Below are 13,539 nucleotides of genomic sequence, written 5' to 3'. Positions count from 1 at the left end.
CGAGCCTGGGATTGGGTGCTGGGTCCCTGCTGAGGACCCCTGAGGGGGAAGCAGGGGGTTGAGGTTCGACCTAAAAACATTCCCCAGAGCAAACCTGTCCCCCTGTGTCACCCCCCAGCTGAGTTCAAGTGCAGGCCGGGGCAGTTCCAGTGCTCCACAGGGATCTGCACCAACCCAGCCTTCATCTGCGACGGGGACAACGACTGCCAGGACAACTCGGATGAGGCCAACTGCGGTAGGTTCCCGTGTCCCCTGGCGACCCCCAGGCCCCCCCAGCACGGGGCTGCAGCCTGTCACCCCCTGACTGTGTCATCTCCCCCCAGACATCCACGTCTGCCTGCCCAGCCAGTTCAAGTGCACCAACACCAACCGCTGCATCCCCGGCATCTTCCGCTGCAACGGGCAGGACAACTGTGGGGACGGGGAGGATGAGAAGGACTGTCGTGAGTGGGGGTGCTCGGGGTGTTGGGTGGGAGCAAGTGTGGGCTGGGCTGAGGGGCTCAGATCCCTGTCTTGGGGTATTTGGGGCTTTCTCTGTAACCCTGCTCAGAGCAGAGCTTCTGTCCACATCACCCCACTGCCTTACAGACACTCCTCCTTCCTAGTGGAAATGAAATCCTTAAATCCCTTAAAGTGGCCTGTTCAGTATTTGTCCTGGATTTGAGCTGAGCCTGTTGCCCAGCTGAGGGATCTGTGGCCTCTGCCCTGTACCCCATAGCTGGGAATCTTCTGGGGCCACCACGGGGCTCTGCTCCCCTCTCCCACACCGAGCATGGCCAGACCCCTGTGATCCCCTGAGCATCCTGCAGCCCTACAGGTTGTTTTTGGGGGGGAAGGAGTGACTGGCAGCCCCACTTCTGCCCCACTGCCCCTCCTGACACCCCTTCTCCCCCCTGCAGCGGAGGTGACCTGTGCCCCCAACCAGTTCCAGTGTGCCATCACCAAGCGCTGCATCCCCCGGGTCTGGGTCTGTGACCGTGACAACGACTGTGTGGATGGCTCTGATGAACCTGCCAACTGCAGTAAGGGGGGGCCTGTGTGAGGAGGGGGGGCTGGCCACGCCAGAAACGGGGGCTCCCCACTGCTGGTCACCAGTGTGTGTCTGTGGGGTGGTGGGTCCCTGCTCAGTCCCTCCTTGGTCCCTGCTCTGTCTCTACTCAGTCTCTCCTTGGTCCCTGCTCAGTCCCTCCTTGGTCCCTGCTCAGTCTCTCCTCAGTCCCTCCTTGGTCCCTGCTCTGTCTCTACTCAGTCTCTCCTCGGTCCCTGCTCAGTCCCTCCTTGGTCCCTGCTCAGTCCCTGTGGGCGGTGGGTGATGGTGGTGGTGGCTCTGCCTGGATCTGTCCTGCTGGAATCCTCCTCTCCCTGACTTCTCCCTGGAGAACTGCTTGGAAGCAGGGGGGGGTCTCACCCCCCCATTCCCGACAGGAGCGCTCAGCCAGCTCCAGGCTGTTCATCAGCCCCGTGGAGAACGAAACGTGCCCGTGCTGACGCCCTTCCCGTGTCACTTTGTCCCCTCCAGCCCAGATGACCTGTGGTGTGGACGAGTTCCGCTGCAAGGACTCGGGCCGGTGCATCCCGGCGCGCTGGAAGTGCGATGGGGAGGACGACTGTGGGGACGGGTCTGACGAGCCCAAGGAGGAGTGTGGTGAGCAGGGGCTGGGGGGACGGGCCCGTGTCACCTCCAGCCCCCCCGTTCCCCACGGGCAGGCTGGCCTGGCGCTGGCTGACCCCTCTGGGGGGTTTCAGCTGCACCTTCTCCAAGTGCTGTAGGCACAGAGGGCTTGGAGGGAGGTGTGGGACAATGCTGAGCCCTGTCCCTGTCCCAACCCTCCCCTTGTCTGGGGCAGTGCTGCCCTGTCCCCTCTCTCTCCTTGTTTGGGGCAGTGCTGCCCTCTGTCCCTGTCCCATCCCTCCCCTTGTATAGGCCAGTGCTGCCCTGTCCCTGTCCCATCTCTCTCCTTGTCTGAGGCAGTGCTGACCTGTCCCTGTCCCTGTCCCATCCCTGCCTTTGTCTGGGGCAGTGCTGCCCTGTCCCTGTCCCATCCCTGCCCTTGCCTGGGGCAGTGCTGACCCCTGTCCCTGTCCCATCTCCCTCCTTGCCTGGGGCAGTGCTGTCCCTGTCCCATCTCCCTCCTTGCCTGTGGCAGTGCTGACCCCCCGTGCTGTCCCTGTCCCCCAGACGAGCGCACGTGTGAGCCGTACCAGTTCCGCTGCAAGAACAACCGCTGTGTGCCGGGCCGCTGGCAGTGCGACTACGACAACGACTGCGGGGACAACTCGGACGAGGAGAGCTGCAGTACGTGCCACCCCCCGGCCTTTGGTGTCCCAGGAGTGGAGCACAGGAGAGGGGAGAGGTTTGGGCCCTCCTCAGACCCTCTCCTGCTGCCTGTGGTCACAGTGACGGGGGCAGTGCCAGGCTGGGAGCCTGGGGAGCTGCCACGTCCCCCCAGCCAGGACACCCCTGACTCCAGGGGTCTGGAAATCCTGGCCCTGCACAGGGAGGGGGGCTGTGCTGAGGAGACACCCCAAGGGTGACAGGTAATGGGGAGGGGGTGACCCCCACACCCTCCCGGCAGCAGCGCAGGGGCCCAGTGTGGCCACGGCCACCCGCAGGCACCTCGTCCTGCTGGCACCGAGCTTTGCCACCGAGCACTGCCCCAGGTGGCACCTGGGCCAGCAGTGGGGGCACACGGAGCCATCAGGAGGGACCCAGGTCACAATCCCGAGCCTGGGCCAGCGCACGGGGAGGTGGCAGAGTCGGTGCTGTCCCTTAGTGAGTTCCCACCCTGTTCCCACCCACCCACTGAGCAGCAGAGGAGTGTGAGTGTTCTCGTGGATGAGACAGTTCCCGGGACTCTGCTGTGGGTGGGAGCACAGCCCTATCCCTCTGGAGGGTCCCAGGCTGCCCATGGGACAGCACCAGGCTGCTGCCAGACCCTCTCCCACCCCGTGGTGCCCACCAGGTCCTTCTGTCTCCCTGCAACTCTTTAGGGTGCAGCTTTTGTTTTCTTTTCTGTTGATTTCCCGTCGTGTTTTTGAGTTTGTGCCATTTCACTTCATCTTATGTTTTTCTCCATTTTCACACTGTCGTTATGGGGCGCTCAGAGGTAGGTTCCTGCCAAAAATCTTTTAATTCCATGTACAATCTCTCTAAAATCAATGAAGACAATAATTTCCAGGTGAGGGCAGAGGGGTCGGGACTGGACAGCCCAGGTGGATTTACTGAGCATCAGCACCAGCATCTCCCTCCACGGAGCTGCAGCCGGGGAGGGTCTGACCCTGCTGCTCCGCAGGGCCCGTGCATGGCTCGGACTTGGCTCCAAAACCCGTCCCCACTGTGACCCTCCCTTCGTGCTCCAGCTGGACACCCCCTACCCCGCTCTGCCCCCACAGTCCTGCTCCATGGCCAGAGGGTCCGTGTGCCCCAAAGCCCCGGGGCCGTGGGGAGGGGAAGGTCCCAAGAGCCTCCCGGGTGGGCGGCTGTGCCACGTGCCATCCTCCTGGATTTGGCACCAACTGTGCCGATGAGCTGTGAGGGGGTGTCTGTCCCCGTGCCCTGCGAGGGGGGACAGGGGTGAGGCTCTACCAGGGCACCGCTGCCCTTCCTCCTGCCCTAGGGGCAGCCAGGGTGGGCAGTGAGTGGGGCTGGTGCTGCCTGCACAGAGAGTGAGTGACCCGGGGGACCAGCCAGTGCCCCCCGAAACCCCTGCAGGGAACTGGCAGCCCTGGAGCGGGGTGGGAAGGGGGCTGGGAGGTGGTACCAGCCACGCCCTTCTCCGGCAGCTCCCCTGGCTCTGCTTGCACCCCCCGTGTCCCCAGTGCCACTGGCCGCGTGTCTGTGTCAGCCTGTGCCCCCCCAGCTGTTGGCCAGGGAGACTCCCCGCCCCTGCCCCCTGCCCTGGCTGTCCCCCCGCTCAGGGGACACCCGTGTGCTCTGTCCCCAGCGCCCCGGCCCTGCTCCGAGAGCGAGTTCTCGTGTGCCAACGGCCGCTGCATCGCGGGCAGGTGGAAGTGCGACGGGGACCACGACTGTGCCGACGGCTCCGACGAGGTACAGCCCCTCTGCCCTGCCCAGCCTGGCAGGAGACACGTGTCCCCCCCTCCTGCCTGGTACAGCCCCTCTGCCCTGCCCAACCTGGCAGGGGACACGTGTCCCCCTCTGTCCCCCCCACCTGCCTCTGTCCTGGGGCTCAGAGCGCGGGTGCAGCGGCTGCCACGGCCACCCCATGTCCCCGCTGACCGTGTCCCTCCTCGGCCGTCCCCTGCAGAAGGACTGCACCCCCCGCTGCGAGTTCGACCAGTTCCAGTGCAAGAACGGGCACTGCATCCCCATGCGCTGGCGCTGCGACGCCGACGCCGACTGCATGGACGGCACCGACGAGGAGAACTGCGGCACCGGCGGTAACGGCAGCGCCGCGGGGGCCCCGGGGCTGGGCGTGTCCCCCCCTCCCTGCCCCCATGTCACCTCTGTCCCCGCTCCCCTGTGTGTGCCAGCCCTGCTCTGCCCGACCCCTGGGCACACACAGACACAGATCTGAGCCCTGGAAACCCCCCAGCCCTGGGGACTCCCCTTCCCACCCCGTCCATGCTGGGAGTTGGAATCGCGGCCCCGGGCTGGGGTTTTGGCAGCGGGGCAGCGCGGGCTGACGTGTCCCCTCCCATGTCCCCTCCTGTGTCCTGTCCCGTGTCCCCTCCCGTGTCCCCTCCTGCCCCGCTGTCACAGTTCGCACGTGCCCCCTGGACGAGTTCCAGTGCAACAACACCCTGTGCAAACCCCTGGCCTGGAAGTGCGACGGGGAGGACGACTGTGGGGACAACTCGGATGAGAATCCCGAGGAGTGCTGTGAGTGATGCCGCGGTGCCTCTGCCCCGAGCACCCCCTGTGCCCCGGGGATGGGGGGCAGTCCCGGGGCTCGGGCACCGCTGCGGGGACTGGGGGGGGACCTGTGGCAGCTCCTCTCGGGGGTGGCTGGGGGGGCCAAGGGGAAGGAGGTGCCTCCTGTGAGGGAGTGGAGTCGCAGAGGGGCTGAGTGGGGCGAGGGGCTGGCGGCGGGGAGGGGGCTGGGGGGGCCGGGGCTGGGCGAGGAGAGGGCTCCCAGCAGCCGGGCAATTGTCTTTGCTTCAGTCTCTTTGCTTCAGCCTCCGGAGCCCGCTCGCCCGCGTGGGACAGCCCTGCCCAGAGAGCGGGCAGAGGCCGAGCAGCAGCTCGTGACAAGTGTGACAGCCTGGCTCTGGCGTCTCCTTTCACCGTCACCGTTTGTTTCTGTTTGCTGGTGCAGTGAAATTCCAGTGTCCCCCCAACAGACCGTTCCGCTGCAAGAACGACCGGGTGTGTCTGTGGATCGGTCGACAGTGCGACGGGATTGACAACTGTGGAGACAACACGGATGAGAAGGACTGCGGTGAGTGGGGCTGCCCGTGGGCACAGCCCTGCGCCCACGTGGCAGGGGTGGCAGGTCACCAGGTCACTGTGGCCCTCGGGGTGGTCCTCCCAGAGCTCAGGATTCAGCTCAGGTGGTGGGGTTGGCTTTGCCCACTCCTTCCTCCCAAAGCCGGGGTGTGGGCGCAGCACCTCGAGTCCCTGCCTGCTCCCTGCCCGTGCTGTTGGCACCCAGAGGGTCCCACAGGGACGGTGCCCAGGGACACGGGGGTCACAGGGACACGGGGGTCACAGCCGCTGCCCCTCTCCCGCAGAGTCACCCACGGCCAAGCCCAAGAGCTGCAGCCAAGACAAGAATGAGTTCCTGTGCGGGAACAAGAAGTGCATCAGCGCCAACCTCCGCTGCAACTTCTTCGACGACTGCGGGGACGGCTCCGATGAGGAATCCTGCTCCCACGGTGGGTGGGGGGCCGGGGTGGGCACTGGGGAAGCCACCGTGACACGTGTGTGATCGATGGCACCTTCCCCCCGCAGAGCACAAGTCCTACGACTGCATGACCAACACCACCATGTGTGGGGACGAGGCTCAGTGTGTCCAGTCCCACTCTGCCTCGTACTGCACCTGCCGCAGGGGCTTCCAGAAGGTGCCGGACAAGAATTCCTGCCAAGGTACTTCCCGCCGCTGCTGGGGAGGGCTCGGGATCGGGCTGCTGGGCTTGTGGTTGGCTTTTGCCAGTGAGATGTCATTTCACAGCTGTGGAGGGAGGGGCTGGGGCAGCAGGAATGGTGGTGTTGGGGCACAGGGACGGGGTCTGCGGGGGCACCTTCTGGGTCTCCCCCTGATCCCGTGTCCCACCGCCCAGACATCAACGAGTGCCTGCGCTTCGGGACCTGCTCCCAGCTCTGCAACAACACCAAGGGCTCCCACGTCTGCAGCTGCGCCAAGAACTTCATGAAGACGGACAACATGTGCAAGGCGGAAGGTCAGGAGGGAACGGGGACCCACAGGGGTTCTGCGTGTGCTCAGGACCCCCCGTGTGCCCAGGGCCTCCTGTGGGACCCCTCTGCTCTTCCCTCCATCCCCCTGCACCTCTGCCCACCCCTCTGGCACCACCAGTGCTGTCTGTCTGTCCCTGGCTGAGTCTCTGCTCCCAGTCCAGCCCATACCAACCTCTCCTCCTCCTCCTCCTCCTGTGCAGGCTCTGAGCACCAGATCCTCTACATCGCCGACGACAACAAGATCCGGAGCATGTACCCCTTCAACCCCAACTCTGCCTACGAGCCGGCCTTCCAGGGCGACGAGAACGTGCGCATCGACGCCATGGACATCTACGTCAAGGGCAACAAGATCTACTGGACCAACTGGCACACGGGCAGGATCTCCTACCGGGAGCTGCCCGCCTCCTCCTCCGCCTCCACCGCCTCCAACCGCAACCGGCGCCAGATCGACGGCGGCGTCACCCACCTGAACGTGAGTGGGCTCTGCCGGGGCGCGGCGGGGGCACCGGGGACGGGCCGGGGGTGTCCTCCCCCCTCACCTCCCCCTGCTCTCTGCCCCACGCAGATCTCAGGGCTGAAGATGCCGCGGGGCATCGCCATCGACTGGGTGGCCGGGAACATTTACTGGACGGACTCGGGGCGCGACGTCATCGAGGTGGCGCAGATGAAGGGCGAGAACCGCAAGACGCTGATCTCGGGGATGATCGACGAGCCCCACGCCATCGTGGTTGACCCGCTGAGGGGGTGAGAGACCTGAGCCCTTCCTCCCTTCCCCTGCCCAGCCCTCTCACCTCGCTCCCCTCACCACAAGCCCGTGCGTGGTGGCAGCTCCCGATGTCCCAGTGTCACCCTGTGTCACCTCGAGTTGCCCCAGAGTTGCCTGGGGACTCTGGGACACTGTGGGAACAGCGTGGGAGGGTTCCTGCTGTTTCTGCATCAGGCTGCCCCATTCCCATGGGAATGACCTTCCTGTGTCCTTCCAGGACGATGTACTGGTCAGACTGGGGCAATCACCCCAAGATCGAGACGGCTGCCATGGATGGGACGCTGCGGGAGACCCTGGTGCAGGACAACATCCAGTGGCCAACAGGTGAGCAGAAACACGTAACAGGAGGGGCACGAGGGGAGCAAAAACCTTGATGGGGCCTTTTGTGTTGGGGAGGGTTGTTCTGGGGGCTCGGAGCCCCACGCCAGGAGGGTGCAGGGGTGGCAGGGGGGCTGCTCTGCAGGTCATTTGGTCAGGAGGGGCTCGGGGTGGGCTGAGAGCTCACTGGGGGCTGTGTCTCCTCAGGCCTGGCCGTGGACTACCACAACGAGCGGCTGTACTGGGCCGATGCCAAGCTCTCCGTCATCGGCAGCATCCGGCTCAACGGCACCGACCCCGTCGTGGCCATCGACAACAAGAAGGGTAAGCGGTTCCCGAGCCCCACGGGGGCCCCCAGCCCAGGATCCACCCTAAATCCCTGCCTCCACACGTCCCCTCTCGGCTTCCCCAGGGCTGAGCAACCCGTTCAGCATCGACATCTTCGAGGACTACATCTACGGCGTCACCTACCACAACAACCGCATCTTCAAGATCCACAAGTTCGGGCACAAGGCCGTCACCAACCTGACGTCCGGCCTCAACCATGCCACCGACGTCGTGCTCTACCACCAGTACAAGCAGCCAGAGGGTGAGTGTGAGCCTGGGACCCCCACCCTGCTCCCGGGGTGCGAGGGAGCTGCTGGGGCCTGACCCCTGGTGTGAGGTGCCAGGGGGTGAGGGGACTGCTGGCAGCGCTTGGGAAGAGGGGACTGAGCCCCGCAGCTCTGTGCCCAAAGTGGGGGGGTCTGGGTGGGGCAGAGCAGGGGGGGTTGTGGGGTGGGTTGTGGGACGCCAACTGCAGTGGGGCGCAGTCAGCTGGTGACCCCGGGGCATCGAGGGCTTTGGGGGTGTCCTAAAGGTGTTGGGGAGCAAGGAGGGCTGTGGGTCACCGTGCTGTCCCCACCCCACCGTCCTCACCACCCCGTCCCCTCCCCGCCTGCAGTGACCAATCCTTGTGACCGCAAGAAGTGCGAGTGGCTCTGCCTGCTGAGCCCCAGCGGCCCCGTCTGCACCTGCCCCAACGGCAAACGCCTGGACAACGGCACCTGCGTGGTCATCCCCTCGCCCACCGTCTCCCCGGTCGGTGGGTGACACCAGAGGAGGAGGAGGAGGAGGAGGAGGGAGGAAGGGGAGGAGAAGGGAGGTCGGGTCCCGCCAGCGCGGTCCCGCTCACCCCCGTCCCCTCCATCCCTCCCTCCCAGTGCCCACCACGGACACGTGTGACCTGGTGTGCCTCAACGGCGGCAGCTGCTTCCTCAACGCCCGCAAACAGGCCAAGTGCCGCTGCCAGCCCCGCTACAACGGGGACAAGTGCCAGATCGACCAGTGCTCGGACTACTGCCAGAACGGGGGCACCTGCGCCGCGTCCCCCTCGGGTGAGCCGGGGGTGCCCGCCGGTGCCGGGAGGGTGGGTGGATGGATGGATGGATGGATGGATGGATGGATGGATGGATGGATGGATGGAGGGACAGACAGGCTGACAGCTCTCACCCATCCCTCCACAGGAATGCCGACCTGCCGCTGCCCCACCGGCTTCACCGGGCCCCGGTGCAACCAGCAGGTGTGCACGGACTACTGCCAGCACAACGGCAGCTGCACCGTGAACCAGGGCAACCAGCCCACCTGCCGCTGCCTGCCCACCTTCATCGGGGACCGCTGCCAGTACCGTGAGTGCCACCCATGCCACGGGGCAGGGACGGGAACAGGGCGGGGTGAGAGGAGAGGGCCCCACCCATGGGAATGCTTGGGGACCCCAGGGGACAGCGCTGGAGGGATTAAGTGCACTGGTGCCCCTCCCCTGGGGATACTTGGGGACCTTTGGGGACAGCACCTGGACGGGTCGGGCTCACAGGTCCCCTTCCCTCTTTTGCGGGTGCTGGGGGTCCCCTGGGGAAGCACCTGTGGGTTGGATTCCCAGGTCTCCCTCTTCCAGGGGCTGATATCTGTGGAACCGGGGCGGTGTGGTGCTCCATGAGGGACCAGGGCCACCAACAACCCTCTGGAGGGGCTGGCAGGGAGATGCCCACCCTGACCCTCCCCGTCCCCCACAGGGCAGTGCTTCGACTACTGCGAGAACGACGGCGTGTGCCAGATGACAGCCAGTGGTGCCAAGCAGTGCCGCTGCCCCCCTCAATTTGAGGGTGCCCAGTGCCAGGAGAACAAGTGCTCCCGGTGCCAGGAGGGCAAGTGCAGCATCAACAAGCAGAGTGGGGAGGTCTCCTGCACGTAGGTGCTGGGAATCATCAACCTGGAGGGAGGAAGAGGGGTGGTGGGCACAGAGACCCCCGAGAAAACCCTGTGGCTGGATCTACGGGGATTGGCCACAGCTGGGTTGGTGATTCAGGGCAGATCAATCCAGGGCACTTGAGGGCCCTGGAAGGAGGAGGTGTCTCCCCAGAGCCCATCCTGGTGTCCCAGCAGCCGTGAGCTGTGCCAGTGGCATGAGCCAACAGCCAAATCCTGGGGGGCTGAGTTGGGGGGGGTACAGGGCATCCAGGGGGGCACGGGGCAGCCAGGGGGACCCACGGGGCTGATCCTCTGTGCCCCACAGCTGCCCCGACGGGAAGATAGCACCGAGCTGCCTGACCTGTGACAACTTCTGCCTGCACGGCGGGACCTGCTCCATCGGGGACAAGACGCAGCTGCCCGAGTGCCTGTAAGAGCCCGGGGGGTGCAGGGGGGGACAGGGGGGCTGTTTGCCCCCCCCAAGACGTGACTGACACACCCCGCTCTGTGTGCCCCCCACCCCACCCTGACCCCAGCTCTGTGCCCACCTCTGCCTCCCTCCCTCCCCGCATGGCCCTGCCCCGCTAACCCCGCTGCTCTCCCTGCCCTCCCAGGTGTCCCGTGGGGGTGACGGGGCCGCGCTGCGAGGATTTCATCGTCAGCGAGCAGCAGAGCAGCCGTAAGTGGGGGCAGTGCTGTGAGCCCCCTGCCACCCCACCCCACCCCACCCCACCCCGGGGGTCAGGGCTGTGTTGCTGTCGGGGTTCCAGGGCTGCCCGGTGCCCCCATGCAACTCCTGACCCCCATTCTGTGGTGGAGAGGGGACAGGGCCAGCCCAGGTGGGGGGGTGTGAGCACCGACCCCCCCCGGCAGGCTCTGACTGTTCCCGTCCCCTCCTCCTGCAGGAACAGCCTCCATCGTCATCCCCATCCTGCTGCTCCTCATCCTGCTCACCGTGGTGGCTTTTGTCTGGTACAAGTGGAGAATTAAAGGGTGAGTCGGGGCGGGGCAGGAGCCCTCGGTGCCAGCTGTGAAAGCCTCGAGGGCGTGGGGCAGCTGTGGGGCGTCGCTGGCACTGACCCTCTGCGTCCCCCCACCCAGTGCCAAGGGCTTCCAGCACCAGCGGATGACGAACGGTGCCATGAACGTGGAGATCGGGAATCCCACCTACAAGATGTACGAGGGGGAGCCCGACGACGACGTGGGGGAGCTGCTGGACGCCGACTTCGCCCTGGACCCCGACAAGGTGAGGGACTGTCAGCTGCAGGGGCTCCAGCCTGGGGTGGGGGGTGCAGGGAGGGCACGTGCTGGGTGGGGGGGGCACTCTGCTGTGGCACTGCAGGGGGGGGGCTCCGAGGGGTTGAAAAAGCTTCGGGGCTGGGGGGGATTCTGGGGGTCTCTCAAGGCTTTGGAGGTGAGGGGCTCTGAGAGGTTGCGAAGGCTTTGGGGTTGGGGGTTTCTGAGGGGTCTCAAAGGCTTTGGGGCTGGGGGGGGTGTCTCTGAGGGGTCTCAAAGGCTTTGGGGTTGGGGGGTTTCTGAGGGATCTCAAAGGCTTTGGGGCTGGGGGTTTCTGAGGGGTCTCAAAGGCTTTGGGGCTGGGGGTTTCTGAGGGGTCTCAAAGGCTTTGGGGCTGGGGGGGTGTCTTTGAGGGGTCTCAAAGGCTTTGGGGTTGGGGGTTTCTGAGGGGTCTCAAAGGCTTTGGGGCTGGAGGCTGCAGGGGAGGGATGGCAGCACCACGGGCCCAGCGGGGACCCGGAGGAGGTCACGGCTGGTGGGGGCTCTCACCGAGGCACCGCGGGGCAGGGGACACCCCTGGGGGGGGGGGCGGCAGTTCTGGGCAGGGGGGGTGTCCGTGCCCCCTCCCACCTGCTCCCCCCTGTCCACAGCCCACCAACTTCACCAACCCCGTGTATGCCACGCTCTACATGGGCGCCCACAACAGCCGCAACTCCCTGGCCAGCACGGACGAGAAGCGGGAGCTGCTGGCGCGGGGGGACGATGACCTGGCAGACCCCCTGGCATAGGGGCCGGGGGGGGGTGAGGGGCCGCAGGGCCCGGCACAGCCCCCGCCACAGGGGCGGGCGGGGGGGGGGGCCGGAGGGGCCACGAGCCGCTGTATAAATGTACAAATGAAGGATTATTACTTTTCTATGTGAGCAGTATTATTACCTGTATATTCCCCCGTCCCAGGCCTCGGCGTCTTCATTGCCAGACCCGGCTTTGGTTTATTTTAAATCTCTTTACATTGGGCCCCCCCCCCTCCCCTTCCCTTCCCTCCCCTCTTCTCCCCTTTCCCGCCCCCTCCCACCCCGGGACAGGCTGGGGTGTCGGGGTATGGGGTGAACACCCCGGGGCTGACGGGAGATGTGGGGTCACCGCCATGGGGGGCACGGGGGGGGCGGCAGAGCAGGGGCCACACGCTCCCCAGCCCCCCCAGCCCCGGCAGCTCCCCTCTCTGGGGACCCCGTTTCCTTCCCCCCCCCCCCCAAATCTGCTCCCCGGGTTCCCCCTTCTCCTGCAGCTCAGCCCCTGCACCCCGCCCTTGGCTCCCCATTCCCTCCCCTCCCTCCTCCTCTTTCCTTCCCTCTTCCCCTTCCTCCCTCCCCACCTTTCCCCGCCCCGTTACCCCTCTCCCCCGTTCTCTGCCCGACTGTTACAGGGGCCAGGACGAAGCCCCCAGCCCCGCTGTGGTGGGGGGGGGTCCCAGCCCCACGGGCCCCCTCTCCAGCCCCTCTCCTGCCCCCGGCCCGCTCTCCAACATGCACATTTTTTAACAGGAAAAAGAAAGAAAGAAAAAAAAAAAAGGCCACAACCCCCCCCCGGAGATGACTTAGCTTTTATAGTAGAAATAAATAAACGCATGGGGGGGGCGGGGAGGGACCCCATCCTTTTACTTGGGGGGAAATGTTTTAATAATTTTTGCTGGATTACTTTACAACTAAACAAAAACAGATATTGTTATAAATAAAATTTTTAAAAACCGAAGCGCAGGCTGATGGTTGGGGAGGGGTGGGTGGGGAGGAGGAGGGGGGAGGCAGTTTTTGGGGGGGAGCCCGGGGTTGGGGGGGGTGGGGGGTCACGATGGCCTCAAAGCCCAGTGGTGCCAGTTCTGGCCCTGGGGAGTGAGGAGGGGGCTCGGGGGGTTATGGGCAGTGGGGAGGAGGAGGGTCGGGAGCGGGGGGTGTCCTGGGGAGCAGTGAGGGGGAGGGGGGGTCGAGGGGTCACGGGGAGGGGGTCACAGGGAGGTGCTGTAGGACAGGGGGTTCCCACCAGGACCTTTCGTTCCGTCGTGTGGCACAGGGGGAGGTCATGGGGAGGGGGCACGGGGTGTTCCGAGCACGGGCTTCCGAAGCACCGGGAGTGTCACCGGGAGTGTCACCGGGACTGTCACCGGGACTGTCACCGGGAGTGTCACCGGGCACCGGCGGCGCGCGCAGTACCAGAAGCCGCCACCAGGTGGAGACACCGCTCTCGAGAACGCGCATCCCCGAGAGCCCCCCGTGTGTCCCCCCCGTGTGTCCTCCCCTGTGTTCCCCCCTGTGTCCCTCCCTGTGTTCCCCCCGTGTGTCTCTCTCCCATGTCCCACCCTGTGCCCACCCCTGTGTCTTCCTCATCTTTTTCCCATGTACGTCTGCTTCCCATGTGCCCCCCTCGTGCCCGCCACGAGCGCCCCGTGTGCCCCCCAGTCCGCGTGTCCCCCCTGTTTGTCCATCCCTGTTGCCAGGGCAGCACCAGGGGCTGTGGGCAGGGGGGCTCGGTCACCCCGAGGGCAGCGGTGGGACCCAGAGGGCAGGATGGGTGGGCAGGGGCTCCTGGCTGGGTAGGGGGGCTCCTGGCTGGGCAGGGGCTC

General features: G+C 65.8%; 1 protein-coding gene across 3 annotated transcripts in view; it reads left to right on the top strand.

Moving 5' to 3' along the window:
- LRP1 (LDL receptor related protein 1) overlaps window positions 1-12,674 on the top strand; it is a 74,812-nt gene extending 62,138 nt beyond the window's left edge. For 2 of the 3 annotated variants that reach the window (XM_032713653.1, XM_032713652.1), the window contains exons 64-89: window positions 119-235; window positions 324-443; window positions 900-1,022; window positions 1,520-1,645; window positions 2,180-2,296; window positions 3,945-4,051; window positions 4,269-4,401; window positions 4,724-4,843; window positions 5,280-5,402; window positions 5,695-5,838; window positions 5,915-6,049; window positions 6,244-6,363; window positions 6,580-6,851; window positions 6,945-7,123; window positions 7,363-7,469; window positions 7,671-7,787; window positions 7,876-8,052; window positions 8,407-8,547; window positions 8,666-8,839; window positions 8,969-9,130; window positions 9,515-9,689; window positions 10,015-10,119; window positions 10,304-10,368; window positions 10,595-10,682; window positions 10,791-10,935; window positions 11,576-12,674. In XM_032713653.1, coding sequence (XP_032569544.1) covers window positions 119-235; window positions 324-443; window positions 900-1,022; window positions 1,520-1,645; window positions 2,180-2,296; window positions 3,945-4,051; window positions 4,269-4,401; window positions 4,724-4,843; window positions 5,280-5,402; window positions 5,695-5,838; window positions 5,915-6,049; window positions 6,244-6,363; window positions 6,580-6,851; window positions 6,945-7,123; window positions 7,363-7,469; window positions 7,671-7,787; window positions 7,876-8,052; window positions 8,407-8,547; window positions 8,666-8,839; window positions 8,969-9,130; window positions 9,515-9,689; window positions 10,015-10,119; window positions 10,304-10,368; window positions 10,595-10,682; window positions 10,791-10,935; window positions 11,576-11,713 — 3,530 coding nt within the window. In that variant the 3' untranslated portion in view covers window positions 11,714-12,674. Of the gene's footprint in view, window positions 1-118; window positions 236-323; window positions 444-899; window positions 1,023-1,519; window positions 1,646-2,179; window positions 2,297-3,944; window positions 4,052-4,268; window positions 4,402-4,723; window positions 4,844-5,279; window positions 5,403-5,694; window positions 5,839-5,914; window positions 6,050-6,243; window positions 6,364-6,579; window positions 6,852-6,944; window positions 7,124-7,362; window positions 7,470-7,670; window positions 7,788-7,875; window positions 8,053-8,406; window positions 8,548-8,665; window positions 8,840-8,968; window positions 9,131-9,514; window positions 9,690-10,014; window positions 10,120-10,303; window positions 10,369-10,594; window positions 10,683-10,790; window positions 10,936-11,575 lie in introns of those variants that run through there. The other variant, XR_004361172.1, reaches the window with a different exon arrangement.
- The last annotated feature ends 865 nt before the right edge of the window (window positions 12,675-13,539 follow it).

The sequence above is a fragment of the Chiroxiphia lanceolata genome, chromosome 30 (genome assembly GCF_009829145.1).
Source record: "Chiroxiphia lanceolata isolate bChiLan1 chromosome 30, bChiLan1.pri, whole genome shotgun sequence".
NCBI classification, from domain to species: Eukaryota; Metazoa; Chordata; class Aves; order Passeriformes; family Pipridae; genus Chiroxiphia; species Chiroxiphia lanceolata.
This window is presented reverse-complemented; position numbering and strand designations above follow the sequence as displayed.